This window comes from Impatiens glandulifera, chromosome 3 (genome assembly GCF_907164915.1).
Source record: "Impatiens glandulifera chromosome 3, dImpGla2.1, whole genome shotgun sequence".
Classification (NCBI taxonomy): domain Eukaryota; kingdom Viridiplantae; phylum Streptophyta; class Magnoliopsida; order Ericales; family Balsaminaceae; genus Impatiens; species Impatiens glandulifera.
This window is the reverse complement of record NC_061864.1, coordinates 10,752,438-10,762,930: the sequence shown is the minus strand read 5'-3', so window position 1 is coordinate 10,762,930 and position 10,493 is coordinate 10,752,438. Positions and strand designations below refer to the sequence as shown.

The window sequence follows — 10,493 nt, the reverse complement described above, 5'->3', positions numbered from 1 at the left end:
AAGACATCATTCATTGGTCGGCAATAGATAAGACTTTGTTTTGTTCTAAAACAGGGGAGGCCAAACATTAGGGCATTGATTTATAATACATAAGTAGTAAGTAATCTAATAACATATTATTATTATTATTATTATTATTATTATTACATGTCAATCAAGTCTTCTTAACAAATACTCAACTTGAACTTCCTTTGTCAATGGCATGATCCAATCTCCATACAAATCCCCAACCAAGTTTGGTTTTATTCTGTAATTCGGATCTGAACCTGAAACCAGTTCATCTCCCTGATTAATCACCACTTCTTGACCATGAGTTTTCGATTTTATCTCCACCATTCTCTTCACTGCTTCTTCAACCATTGGATATGTAAGTAAATCCATCAGCCATTTTCGGTCCTACAACAAAGACAATATCAAAAGTTCATTAATTGACCTCTATTGTAACAACTAACAGGAACTTTATGTAAGTGCTCCCACACACTTAGTTGTGCTTTTATTGCACTTGTATAGTCCTCGGGCGAAGCTCGAAACTTAGCCTCTGCTACAAATTTCCCATAGTGAATTCTCTTCGAAAGGGCCTGGAAGAAGAATTGACACGAATTCGTCAAATTGATCAATGGGGATACCATATCTATATCTATATCTTTATAGACTATACCTGAAGACAAATTGTGTCACATACTGCTGTTGATCCACAATTACCATCATCTCCTTCCTTAACCAATCTGGGAAGAAGGTTTTTAAAGTACATATATATCCCATACTTTCCTGTTAATATTGATCAGGCGACCAATTAGATGAAGAACCTGACAAAGAACCAGCATAAGATCAACTAGATGAATGATGAACACTAAATATTGAACTAGTTTACCTGTGGATACTTTAAAGGTGGATACACGAGCATGAAGCTTCTCAGTTTCTTTGACCATAAACTCAACCAAAGACCCGCTAAACCCATCAACTGGAAAAGCATTAGGATCATTCAATAATCCTAATGGATGAGTCACATTAGAGTTAAGGACAACCATTTGTGAAACATGCGCACTGTAAAGCTTTGAGTTCCCTTAAAGAAAACAAGAATTACAATAAAATTAGCTATAATCTCCACAGTGGCTTCACCAAAAACTGAAGAAGAATCATGTTCAATCCAAATATGGGCTGTTCTCTACCATCGGTTGCATGCAAATGACATATAGAGTAATAAATGACTGAAAAAACAGCTTTGTGCATGATCCTCCGGCCAGGTGAAACCATTTTAGTTTTTAATATTCCTATACTCTTCTAGCTAGATTAGCAAACACAAGAGGATTGTGAGAAATGATAATACACAAGAAGCTATCTTAACTTGTAAGAACTTCACAACAGAAATTCAATTCTTCTATTGGAAAATTCCACGCCCCCGCCCCACGCCCACGCCCACGCCCACGCCCACGCCCACGCCCACGCCCACGCCCACGCCCACGCCCCACGCCCCACGCCCCACGCCCACGCCCACGCCCACGCCCACGCCCACGCCCACGCCCACGCCCACGCCCACGCCCACGCCCACGCCCAACGCCCAACGCCCAACGCCCAACGCCCAACGCCCAACGCCCAACGCCCAACGCCCAACGCCCAACGCCCAACGCCCAACGCCCAACCCCAAGCCCCAAGCCCCACGCCCCACGCCCCACGCCCCACGCCCCAGCCCCAGCCCAAACCCCACGCCCAAACCCCACGCCCAAACCCTAAACTAACTAAGCATTTCCGAAATGAAGCAATCCCTAAACTAAACTTCAGTAATCTAGGCATATTGCAGTAATCATTAATCCCTAAACTAAACTAAATGATTAGAACGAGAAAGGAGAACTAACCTCAGGTCTCTGAATGATTCGAACGAGAAACGAAGAACGTCCGGCTGGTGCTTGGAGATCGTGCTTGGAGATCGTCCGGCTGTGGCTTGACGATCGTCGGGATGCTCGGCAGGAAGAAAGGACCGGAAGAATGGTCGGGATGCTCGGGGAAAGCCAACGGTCGCCGCGGCTTCAGGGGAAGAGGAAAACGGGAAGAAAGAAAGGAAATGGGGGAAAGGAAGGAAAAGAAAAGGAAAAGAGGAAAAAAAAAAATATGTAAAAAGGTTATTAAGGGTAAAATTGGAAAAAATTTAAAAAAAGGGTTAAAAATCAAAAAGTTTATTATGGAGGTTAAATATCAAAATTAGCTTCTTTTTAGGGTTATATTATCAAATTTCCCGTTTCTTTCACTCGTTGTCCTTTAATTACAAAATCATTCGTCCTTTTCCCTTCCCTTCTCTTCTCATGGACGCAGTTCCCTTCACCATGAATCCTTCAACTCCATTTCCATCTCCCCCCTTCTCATTTCCACCTTCAAACCCTAACCCTAACCCTAATTCTTACCCCAGCTTTCACCCATTTCCTCCTCCCCAGTACTATCACCACCACCACCACCACGCCTCAACTTTTATCTCCTCCACCGCGCCTCCGCCTCCGCCGCCTGACCTCACTTCCTCTCTCGCTTCTCTCAAGGAAGTAATTCGTCTGGCTGAATCAACTGTTGATTCCATATCTTCTTTTCTCGGCACTGCCAATGTTGCTACAGCTGACGACAACCTCTCCACTTGCCCTTTCAATCCTCATCACCTCGTTCCGCCGGAGTCCCTGTTTCGTCACTCTCTCCAATGTCCGTCCTCTTCAGCCGTTTTAGATCTGGAGCTCCTCGGATCGTTTCGTTATCACGAAACTCTACAGTCATCCGATGAGCTAACCAAACAGAGGAGTTTCGTTCAAGAACTGCCCCCGTCAAATGCAGACCTATGTTTCTCCTTCGACGACTATGGCAACTTCTCGAATTTCTTCTACCGTGATTGTCCTGGTGTTGTTAGTTCTATTCATGATGGTAGTTCCGACAGGACCTTTACGTTGCCGCGGGTGTTATCAGCAGAATGTGCCAATTTCTTTGGAAGCGAAGAAATGGATGCTAGGTCTTTGTTTGGAGGGGACTGTTTCAGCCTTCTTCCGTCGGAACTGTGTCTCATTAGGAGGGAAACCGAAAACTGGAATAATTATCCTTCTTTCTATTCATATAGCATGCTTAGGGTACTTTTATGTTCAGGAATGGCTAATGAACAGAAATTTTCAAGGTGGGTAATCATGAATTCGCCTCGTTATGGTGTTGTGATTGATGCACCTATGAGGGACCATGTAGTCTTGCTATTCAAACTTTGTTTGAAAGCAATTGTCAGGGAAGCTGATGGATCAGCTGCTTTGCTATTTGATTCAGAGCAAAAGCACCTGCATACAGCTACCATGAGTTTTAAATGTCCCATTCTGGCTGGTGTAATGACATGGTTAGGTTATCAGCTTTCTGTGCTGTATGGAGAAATTAATGGAAAACTTTATTCAGCTAACATGCTTAAACAGTGGGTGTTGGACATTTCTTTGGGCTTATTAGTCTTTCCTGCTCTCCAAAGATTAAAATCATCTCAAATGGATAAATCTGAGAAGCGGTCACTTGAAATTCTTGAGGACAAAATAGATAATGTTAGTATTCTAAATAAAGAGTCAATTTTCGTTTCCCAAATAGCAGCTGCAATTGCTGCTTTATTTGAACTATCTTTGTTTGATAAAAAAGTCAAGGCACTAAGAACAAGTGGAGGGATTTCCACCCGCGAAAGGTATTCTTTTTCTCCCCAAAGTTTTCATTTGGTTGTTGTCAAGTGTACCTAAATGGTTCATTACTGTATCTCATTCTCTATGCCTGTAACAACCTGAATTTTATTATTCTTCTCTTGATGAATAGTTGGTTTGGTAATGTGGCAATATGTTCTAGGTAAATATGTACTAACCAAAACTGAAGCTGATTCTTTATTTTCAAACTAAAACTCAACATATGTGAACATCATCAAAATGATGAATTCTCTAATACTTGATAAAAAAAACCTGCCTACAATACAGACCAGATATTGTTTAAATAGCAAGCAAAATCTGTGAGATGTGGTGAAGTGACAAAACCCACCCTTTGTGGGAAAATATCTATTGAGTTCCACATCAACTCTACAAGTACTAGATCTCAAATGAAAAGTGGTCATAAACCCCATTTCACCCAAGAAAAGTTAGGTGACAATTAGCCTTGTTTGGGGAGAAATCAATTCTCTCAAAATACATATTTTCCAAAAATTACTTTAATAAATTATATTATTTTTACCTCAATCTTGATTTAGTATTAAACTAGTATGCCTAATAGAAATATTTCTTTTATATTTTTTCAATTTTATTTAACATCAGAACTTTGTAGCTCCGTCAATTGTACTACCAACTTATACTTAAGAAGATACACAAAAGCAATATGCAAAACAGACACAATTTTCTAGCTTTTCATGCATCTATTGTCTATTCATTGTTTCTTGCAGTTGATTTTATAATTCGGCACATTTGTGGATTTACTAAGTGAAGCTACTTATTTTTGTTAGAATGGCTGAGCATGCATTTTTGTCACAAAGAGCTGATGAAGAGCGAAAACGGCGACCAAACTATAAGCCTGTAATTGAGCACGACGGGCTACTTTGGAAGCGACATAATCAGGCATGTCTAGTTGGTAGCATGATTATTTTAGAAGAGAATAAGTTGTTACAGTTAGATTCATGAATATTGTGGTATCCACGTTGACAAATTATTGTTTCCAACATTACCCCAAACAGGATATACTTTGGTTTGCAAATGAAGCTCTATGTTAGGGGGAGTTTAAGATTCAAGAAATGTTTGCTTGAATTAAGAAAAAAAGCATCTTCACTTCCTAAGTCAACTCTAGATTTCAGTGACTCAGTTTTCAGCTTAATATCTCAGTTGTGTACTCACTACTCATGTTTATCTTTAAACATATTGTAGCATGTAGGATGTAGAAGCACTTAGGTTAGTTGTCATATATTAAGTTGTCATCTCTTGGTAATTCATTGCAGCTGTTGGCACTGTTTTATAATTATTTGTCAAATCCATCTGGATTAAATATATGTTGATTTCTAGGACACAAACAAGCTGAAGACACGAGAGGAGTTATTGGCTGAAGAAAGGGATTACAAACGCAGAAGGATGTCTTATCGTGGAAAGAAGATGAAGCGCACCACTACACAGGTAATATTGATTTAATTTTTGGGATTATGTATTAGACACTATTTGATTTGTATAGTTTAAAATTTGAGTATTATATTGAATATTATTTACTTGATAGAAGAAAGATGCTATATCACGGTCTGGTGTTTGTGCTAGTTGGAATTCTCTGGTTTCAAGCATTTAAGTTGGACAATTTGTTCCTCCGATTTTGAAATCTTGCTACTGGCACTTCTCTCGAACTAGGTTCTTTAAATGCAAAATTGAGGACTGGTACTAGACTTGAGCTGAATAATGCAGAAACTTTAAACCATTTTGTGGAAACATTGAAACTTTCTTTTTATAATGCTTAATATTCTTCCCAAGGGTGAGAGCAAGTACGTGTTAGCAATGTATTGTACCCAGTCATTATTCAATGAGAAGACAAAAACATAGAAAGGAAGAACAAATATGCCTCGTTAATTCTGCATTTAAGCATGACTCAATATTAATGTACATGAATGGACATATTTGAATTCTTTAGTAGTCCAGATAGCAGTAAAATGATATGTATGTCTAACATTATTAGCCTTTCGCTATAGCAATGAATAAGGACATCAAAACACGTGTATGATAGATGTGAAAACTGCTTCAGAATATCCAGGATGTTACTTCTTGTGAAGAACCCTTATAACATTCTACATAGATTCTAAATTAGGGCCAATATCTGGACCAGATTAAATTGAACTGTTAGCCCTAATTTAGTTTGGATAATGTGGTTCTGCAGTAGTGGTATGTTGTCTGCAATGGCTTCTATACAAAATAATGGTTTATATCCAATTAATTTGGTTGTTTAATGTTTAAAGAATATCATGCTTGGGTTTATCATGGTTGGTTTTTGTGTAGAAGCCATGTGATCTGTATATACTAAAAATCATTTTTTGTTGATATAAACAGGGACACCTAAATTTTTATACTTAATAAAAAGGTTCAGTAGAAAATAGACCTGCCATGCTCATTTCTGAACGTTGTAATGATTAGCTGTAGCCATTTCATCTTTTTAATTTTTTTAATTTACCTGGTTGCACGATGATCTACAATAGATGAGTGCTTGTGCATTTAATTTCAATCCCTCTTTGCATGAAATCCTGCCTAACAAGGACCATATTATGAAATTGTGATATAATGGTCTTTCAGAACTTCAGTAAGTGCGGATATTTTCTTTTGGCATTTATTGGTCTATCCCATTTCATAATCATGTTCCTTGTGAAAAATCATTCATTGATCTATTTTCTGAAGGTGATGAGGGATATTATAGAGGAATACATGGGTGAAATCAAGCAGACAGGTGGCATTGGTTGTTCCAAGGGAACAGTTGAAGAAAAGGTTTCATACAATTCCATTTCCACAAATAATAACCTTCCCGAACAAAAAGAAAATTCTCGCCGCTCCTCTGAAGTCACTGATGAAGCAGCAGATGGTGACAGGAATTCTTTAAAGCTTGAAGATAAAGAAAGATTTAGAGGACGAGCAAGAGATGAGTATTCTGAAGCCGAACATCGTGAGCGTCGTGGGAGGGATTCAAGTTCGTATTATGATCATAAAGAAAGAAAGAGAGACCGAGACAGGGATAGAGATAGGGATAAGAATGAGTCCAGTCATGATGTTTTACATTCTAGAAAGCGTTCTCAAAGCCGAGAAAGATATAAACATGGGAAACATGAAAGGTCTAGTAGGCAAAAGGATGAACGAGTTCATCATACATCAAAAACCGATGATAGATCGAGAAGACATTCGTACAAGGACCGCAGATTAGATTATGATGTAAACGAATTTGAAGACAGATATAACCCCATATGAAGATTGCTATTTGTTTGCAGGAAATCATCCCCTTTGCTTGATCAAGGAATGGTTAAAACTTCATTGAGGCATAAGCTGCTCAAGTCTGTATCCTCCTATGTATCCTCCTTTGAATCTTCTTTTAGTGTTGGTTTACTTATCTCTTCTTTTTATTAAAGCGGAACAACAACCTCTATGTTGATTTCTTATCTGACAGGCTTTATTAAGAAAATGTGGACATGACAACTGCAGGCACCATTTATGCTATATGTATCCTTAACGTTCTCATTTTTGTTCAGTATTTCAAATTTCTATGTGCTGCACACACATAATCACATACAACTGCTTTTTGTGGAATTTGAGGTCTTGGGATCTAATTCCTAATTCATTCAAACATGTACATGTGCAATTTATGTTACAAGATTATGTTTCCTGCATCTCATTGATGACAGTCTGCTGTACCATCTGTTTGTTGGAAGAGGAGCTTAGTGGTATGTCTTTTGGGATCATTGGTTATGATTTGAAGAATGACAAACAAGAGGGAGTTTGTTGCTTTGAACATATTTGTATTTTATTAAATGTGTACTAGATATGGTAGATGTTTAGAATTGTTGTTGCATAAGATTGTGAACCTTTTACAGTGAGAATTCTTTGATATAACACCTTACATCAGTGTTGGAATGAAACACTCCTTTTCAAATATTGCATAAATGTCAACTTTAGAAGCTTTTAGTACTTGTGCTATAGTGTGAAATGTGAATAACTTGCCTCAAATTTATATGTTCAATCCCAAAAAGCATTAATGTGTCCTTATCTGATATCCAATAGGGGTGAAAATGTTGCATACTACTTACTTGTAGGATACTGTGTCAAGGTAAGAAATCTTGGCTTTGTTTCTAAACACCAAATATGAAATTTGTTCACTTAGAATATGAAATGTTGCACTTTAGGTGGGGCAAAGAAAGGAAGTTTCCATAGATGACTAATGTGATATGTTAATTTAAGAGTGAATATTCCATCAATATTATGTGGTCAAACAATAAAAGAGTTAATAACATAATACATTAAATAATAAATTTCCTTTTTTTTTAAAGGCTGAATCATTTTGTAGATTTTGTTTTTAAAATTAAGGCACATTGATTGATGGATTGATTTTTTTTTATCATTTAATTCATCATAAAAACATTCCTACTCATCCATATTAATATTTTTTTAATTAAACTAAATTTATTTAAATAAACACTTACTTAATCACCTCAAAATGATAGGGAGAGAATTTGAAAGAGTGAACGGGTTACTAATTAATAATTTTTTATTTTTTAATTAATTAGATATTATCACATAGTTCTTACTAAATATATATATAGATGAATTTATCTCCAATAAATATTAATTAGTGAAATTGCAAATCGTTTTTTAAAAACTTACACATTCTTATTTTATTCGTCTGAAACTTAATGCCAACACGCGCGGTCTGGACTTTTTGGAAGGCCGCGGCAGCCGGTTTCGAGTTGGGCCCGATTGCAGGCCCATATATTATGGATCACTGTGAAATCTTCTGATTGCGTAAACAAACAGGCCGTTCATTGTTCAGCCCAAAACAAAAAGGCCTTAATTTTGCCCTAATTCAGAACTCTTTTCATTTTTCTTCGTAATTTGCATCTTCTTTGTATTCTCAAGAACCAGGAAGAACTAACTTCATAATTTCTCATTCATCATCTCACAGATGGCGTCATTGATGGCGATTCGTCGAATTCGAACTTCTTCTCTCACTACTCCTGTAATGGAAGCACGTTTTCTGCACTCTTCAAGATCAACGCCCAGGTTTACACTCCCTTCTTTCTCTCCTTGTCTTCGTCCTCAGTCTCTAAGTACCTCCTCAGCTTCTCCCATGCCTAATGAGTTTTACAGACCCCAACAACCGTCGGATGATTCTCACAAGGGTTTTTACCACGACCAGAGAAACCCTAATCAATGGAATCCCTCTACTCGACTCCATACCCCAAACCAAAACCCTGATAATCTGATGGGTTACCAGAATCAAAACTATCCTAACTGGAGCAATACCCAATCGACTCACCCTAACTTCAAGACTCAGGCTAACCCACAATATGATAACTCGAATTCGAGTCAGCAATATGGCGGGCCAAATCAGTACAATCAAGGTTATCAGCAAAACCAAATCCCTCGCCAGAGTCCAAACTATCGGAACACGGGAGGCTTTAACCAACCCAATCAATCATACCCACAACAAGGCACCCCTAATCCGTACAACAATCAGCAGGCGGTTAATCACCAAAGCCCACCTCGGTCACCTGCTTCTATTGATTTGTTGAGCTTATGCCACGAGGGAAAGATCAAGGAAGTTCTTGAGCTACTCGATAAAGATGTCCCAGCAGATGCCCAATGCTTTGAGGCCCTTTTAAGTTCATGTTCCAAGTCAAAGAAGCTTGAGGATGCTAAGAAAGTGCACGATTACTTTCTGCGTTCAAAGATCAGAGGAGACCTCCAACTAAACAACAAGGTAATTGAAATGTACTCGAATTGTGAAAGTATGACCGACGCCATTAGGGTGTTCGATCATATGCCTGAAAGGAATATGGATTCATGGCATTTGATGATCAACGGTTACGCAACGAACTCATTGGGTGATGAAGGATTGGCCCTATATGAAAAAATGAGAACTTTGGGTTTGAAACCAAACGAGCAAACTTTTCTCGCCATTTTATCATCTTGTGCTAGTGCGGAAGCTATAGAAGAAGCGTTTATACATTTCGAGTCCATGAAGAATGAGTACGATATTAGCCCTGGGATCGATCACTACATAGGACTTCTCAATGTACTCGGACACTCTGGCCATCTAACCGAAGTTGTGAAATATATCGAAACTCTACCTTTCGAGCCCACAATTGAAATTTGGGAAGCTTTAAGAAACTACGCACGAATTCATGGTGACATCGATCTAGAAGATCATGTGGAGGAATTACTCGTGGGTTTAGACCCATCAAAGGCGAATCCCAAAAAGATTCCTACACCTCCGCCAAAGAAGCAATCGCTTATCAGTATGCTGGAGGGTAAAAACAAGCTAAGCGAAGTTCGAAGCCCCACACTTTACAGGGACGAGGAGAAGATAAGGGCATCGAAAAAGGAAGAAGGGTATGTTCCGGACACGAGATATGTTCTTCACGACATTGATCAGGAAGCGAAAGAGCAAGCTTTGCTCTATCATAGTGAACGTTTGGCGATTGCGTATGGTTTGATAAGTACGCCTGCGAGAATGCCTCTGAGGATTATAAAGAATCTTAGAATATGTGGTGATTGCCATAATGCGATCAAGATCATGTCGAGGATTGTTGGAAGAGAGTTGATTGTTAGGGATAACAAAAGATTTCATCATTTTAAGGAGGGGAAATGCTCTTGTGGGGATTACTGGTAATGTTCTTATAGATCAAACCCTGCTTGGTTTGTGAAAGTGTCAAACAATAGTCTATTATTGTTTCTGAGACAAGAAGTTTGATCGTTTTGCTCTAATTAGTTACGAAATCTTTATATTTCCTTAAATATTTAAGGTAA

General features: G+C 38.4%; 3 protein-coding genes across 4 annotated transcripts; 2 read left to right on the top strand and 1 right to left on the bottom strand.

Moving 5' to 3' along the window:
• Nucleotides 1-42: 42 nt before the first annotated feature.
• On the bottom strand, nucleotides 43-2,024 carry LOC124932199 (chorismate mutase 1, chloroplastic-like). 2 transcript variants are annotated; one of them, XM_047472817.1, is made up of 5 exons: nucleotides 1,854-2,024; nucleotides 872-1,063; nucleotides 659-768; nucleotides 482-578; nucleotides 43-396 (listed from the first exon to the last, which is right to left on the bottom strand). In XM_047472817.1, exons 2-5 carry the CDS (start codon nucleotides 1,026-1,028, stop codon nucleotides 353-355), a joined length of 408 nt encoding a protein of 135 aa, XP_047328773.1. In that variant the 5' UTR covers nucleotides 1,029-1,063; nucleotides 1,854-2,024; the 3' UTR covers nucleotides 43-352. The 2 variants fall into 2 exon arrangements, with proteins under 2 accessions (XP_047328773.1, XP_047328772.1); XM_047472816.1 differs by lacking the exon at nucleotides 1,854-2,024 and adding an exon at nucleotides 1,170-1,269.
• Nucleotides 2,025-2,269: 245 nt separating this feature from the next.
• On the top strand, nucleotides 2,270-7,429 carry LOC124929512 (U11/U12 small nuclear ribonucleoprotein 48 kDa protein). The gene is made up of 4 exons (XM_047469892.1): nucleotides 2,270-3,673; nucleotides 4,469-4,580; nucleotides 5,019-5,126; nucleotides 6,381-7,429. Exons 1-4 carry the CDS (start codon nucleotides 2,298-2,300, stop codon nucleotides 6,939-6,941), a joined length of 2,157 nt encoding a protein of 718 aa, XP_047325848.1. The 5' UTR covers nucleotides 2,270-2,297; the 3' UTR covers nucleotides 6,942-7,429.
• A 1,149-nt stretch (nucleotides 7,430-8,578) lies between these two features.
• LOC124929202 (pentatricopeptide repeat-containing protein At2g15690, mitochondrial) lies at nucleotides 8,579-10,489 on the top strand. The gene has a single exon (XM_047469503.1). It carries the CDS (start codon nucleotides 8,647-8,649, stop codon nucleotides 10,354-10,356), a length of 1,710 nt encoding a protein of 569 aa, XP_047325459.1. The 5' UTR covers nucleotides 8,579-8,646; the 3' UTR covers nucleotides 10,357-10,489.
• The last annotated feature ends 4 nt before the right edge of the window (nucleotides 10,490-10,493 follow it).

Excerpts from the sequence above, each read along its gene's own strand:
- LOC124932199 (XM_047472816.1), bottom strand. The coding sequence starts at position 1,254 with ATGGTTTCACCTGGCCGGAGGATCATGCACAAAGCTGTTTTTTCAGTC. Across the intron at positions 769-871 it reads CACCTTTAAAGTATCCACAG|GAAAGTATGGGATATATATG; the intron begins GTAAACTAGTTC and ends CAATATTAACAG. Across the intron at positions 397-481 it reads TGCAATAAAAGCACAACTAA|GACCGAAAATGGCTGATGGA; the intron begins GTGTGTGGGAGC and ends TCTTTGTTGTAG.
- LOC124929512 (XM_047469892.1), top strand. The coding sequence starts at position 2,298 with ATGGACGCAGTTCCCTTCACCATGAATCCTTCAACTCCATTTCCATCT. Across the intron at positions 4,581-5,018 it reads TTTGGAAGCGACATAATCAG|GACACAAACAAGCTGAAGAC; the intron begins GCATGTCTAGTT and ends GTTGATTTCTAG. Across the intron at positions 5,127-6,380 it reads TGAAGCGCACCACTACACAG|GTGATGAGGGATATTATAGA; the intron begins GTAATATTGATT and ends TATTTTCTGAAG.
- LOC124929202 (XM_047469503.1), top strand. The coding sequence starts at position 8,647 with ATGGCGTCATTGATGGCGATTCGTCGAATTCGAACTTCTTCTCTCACT.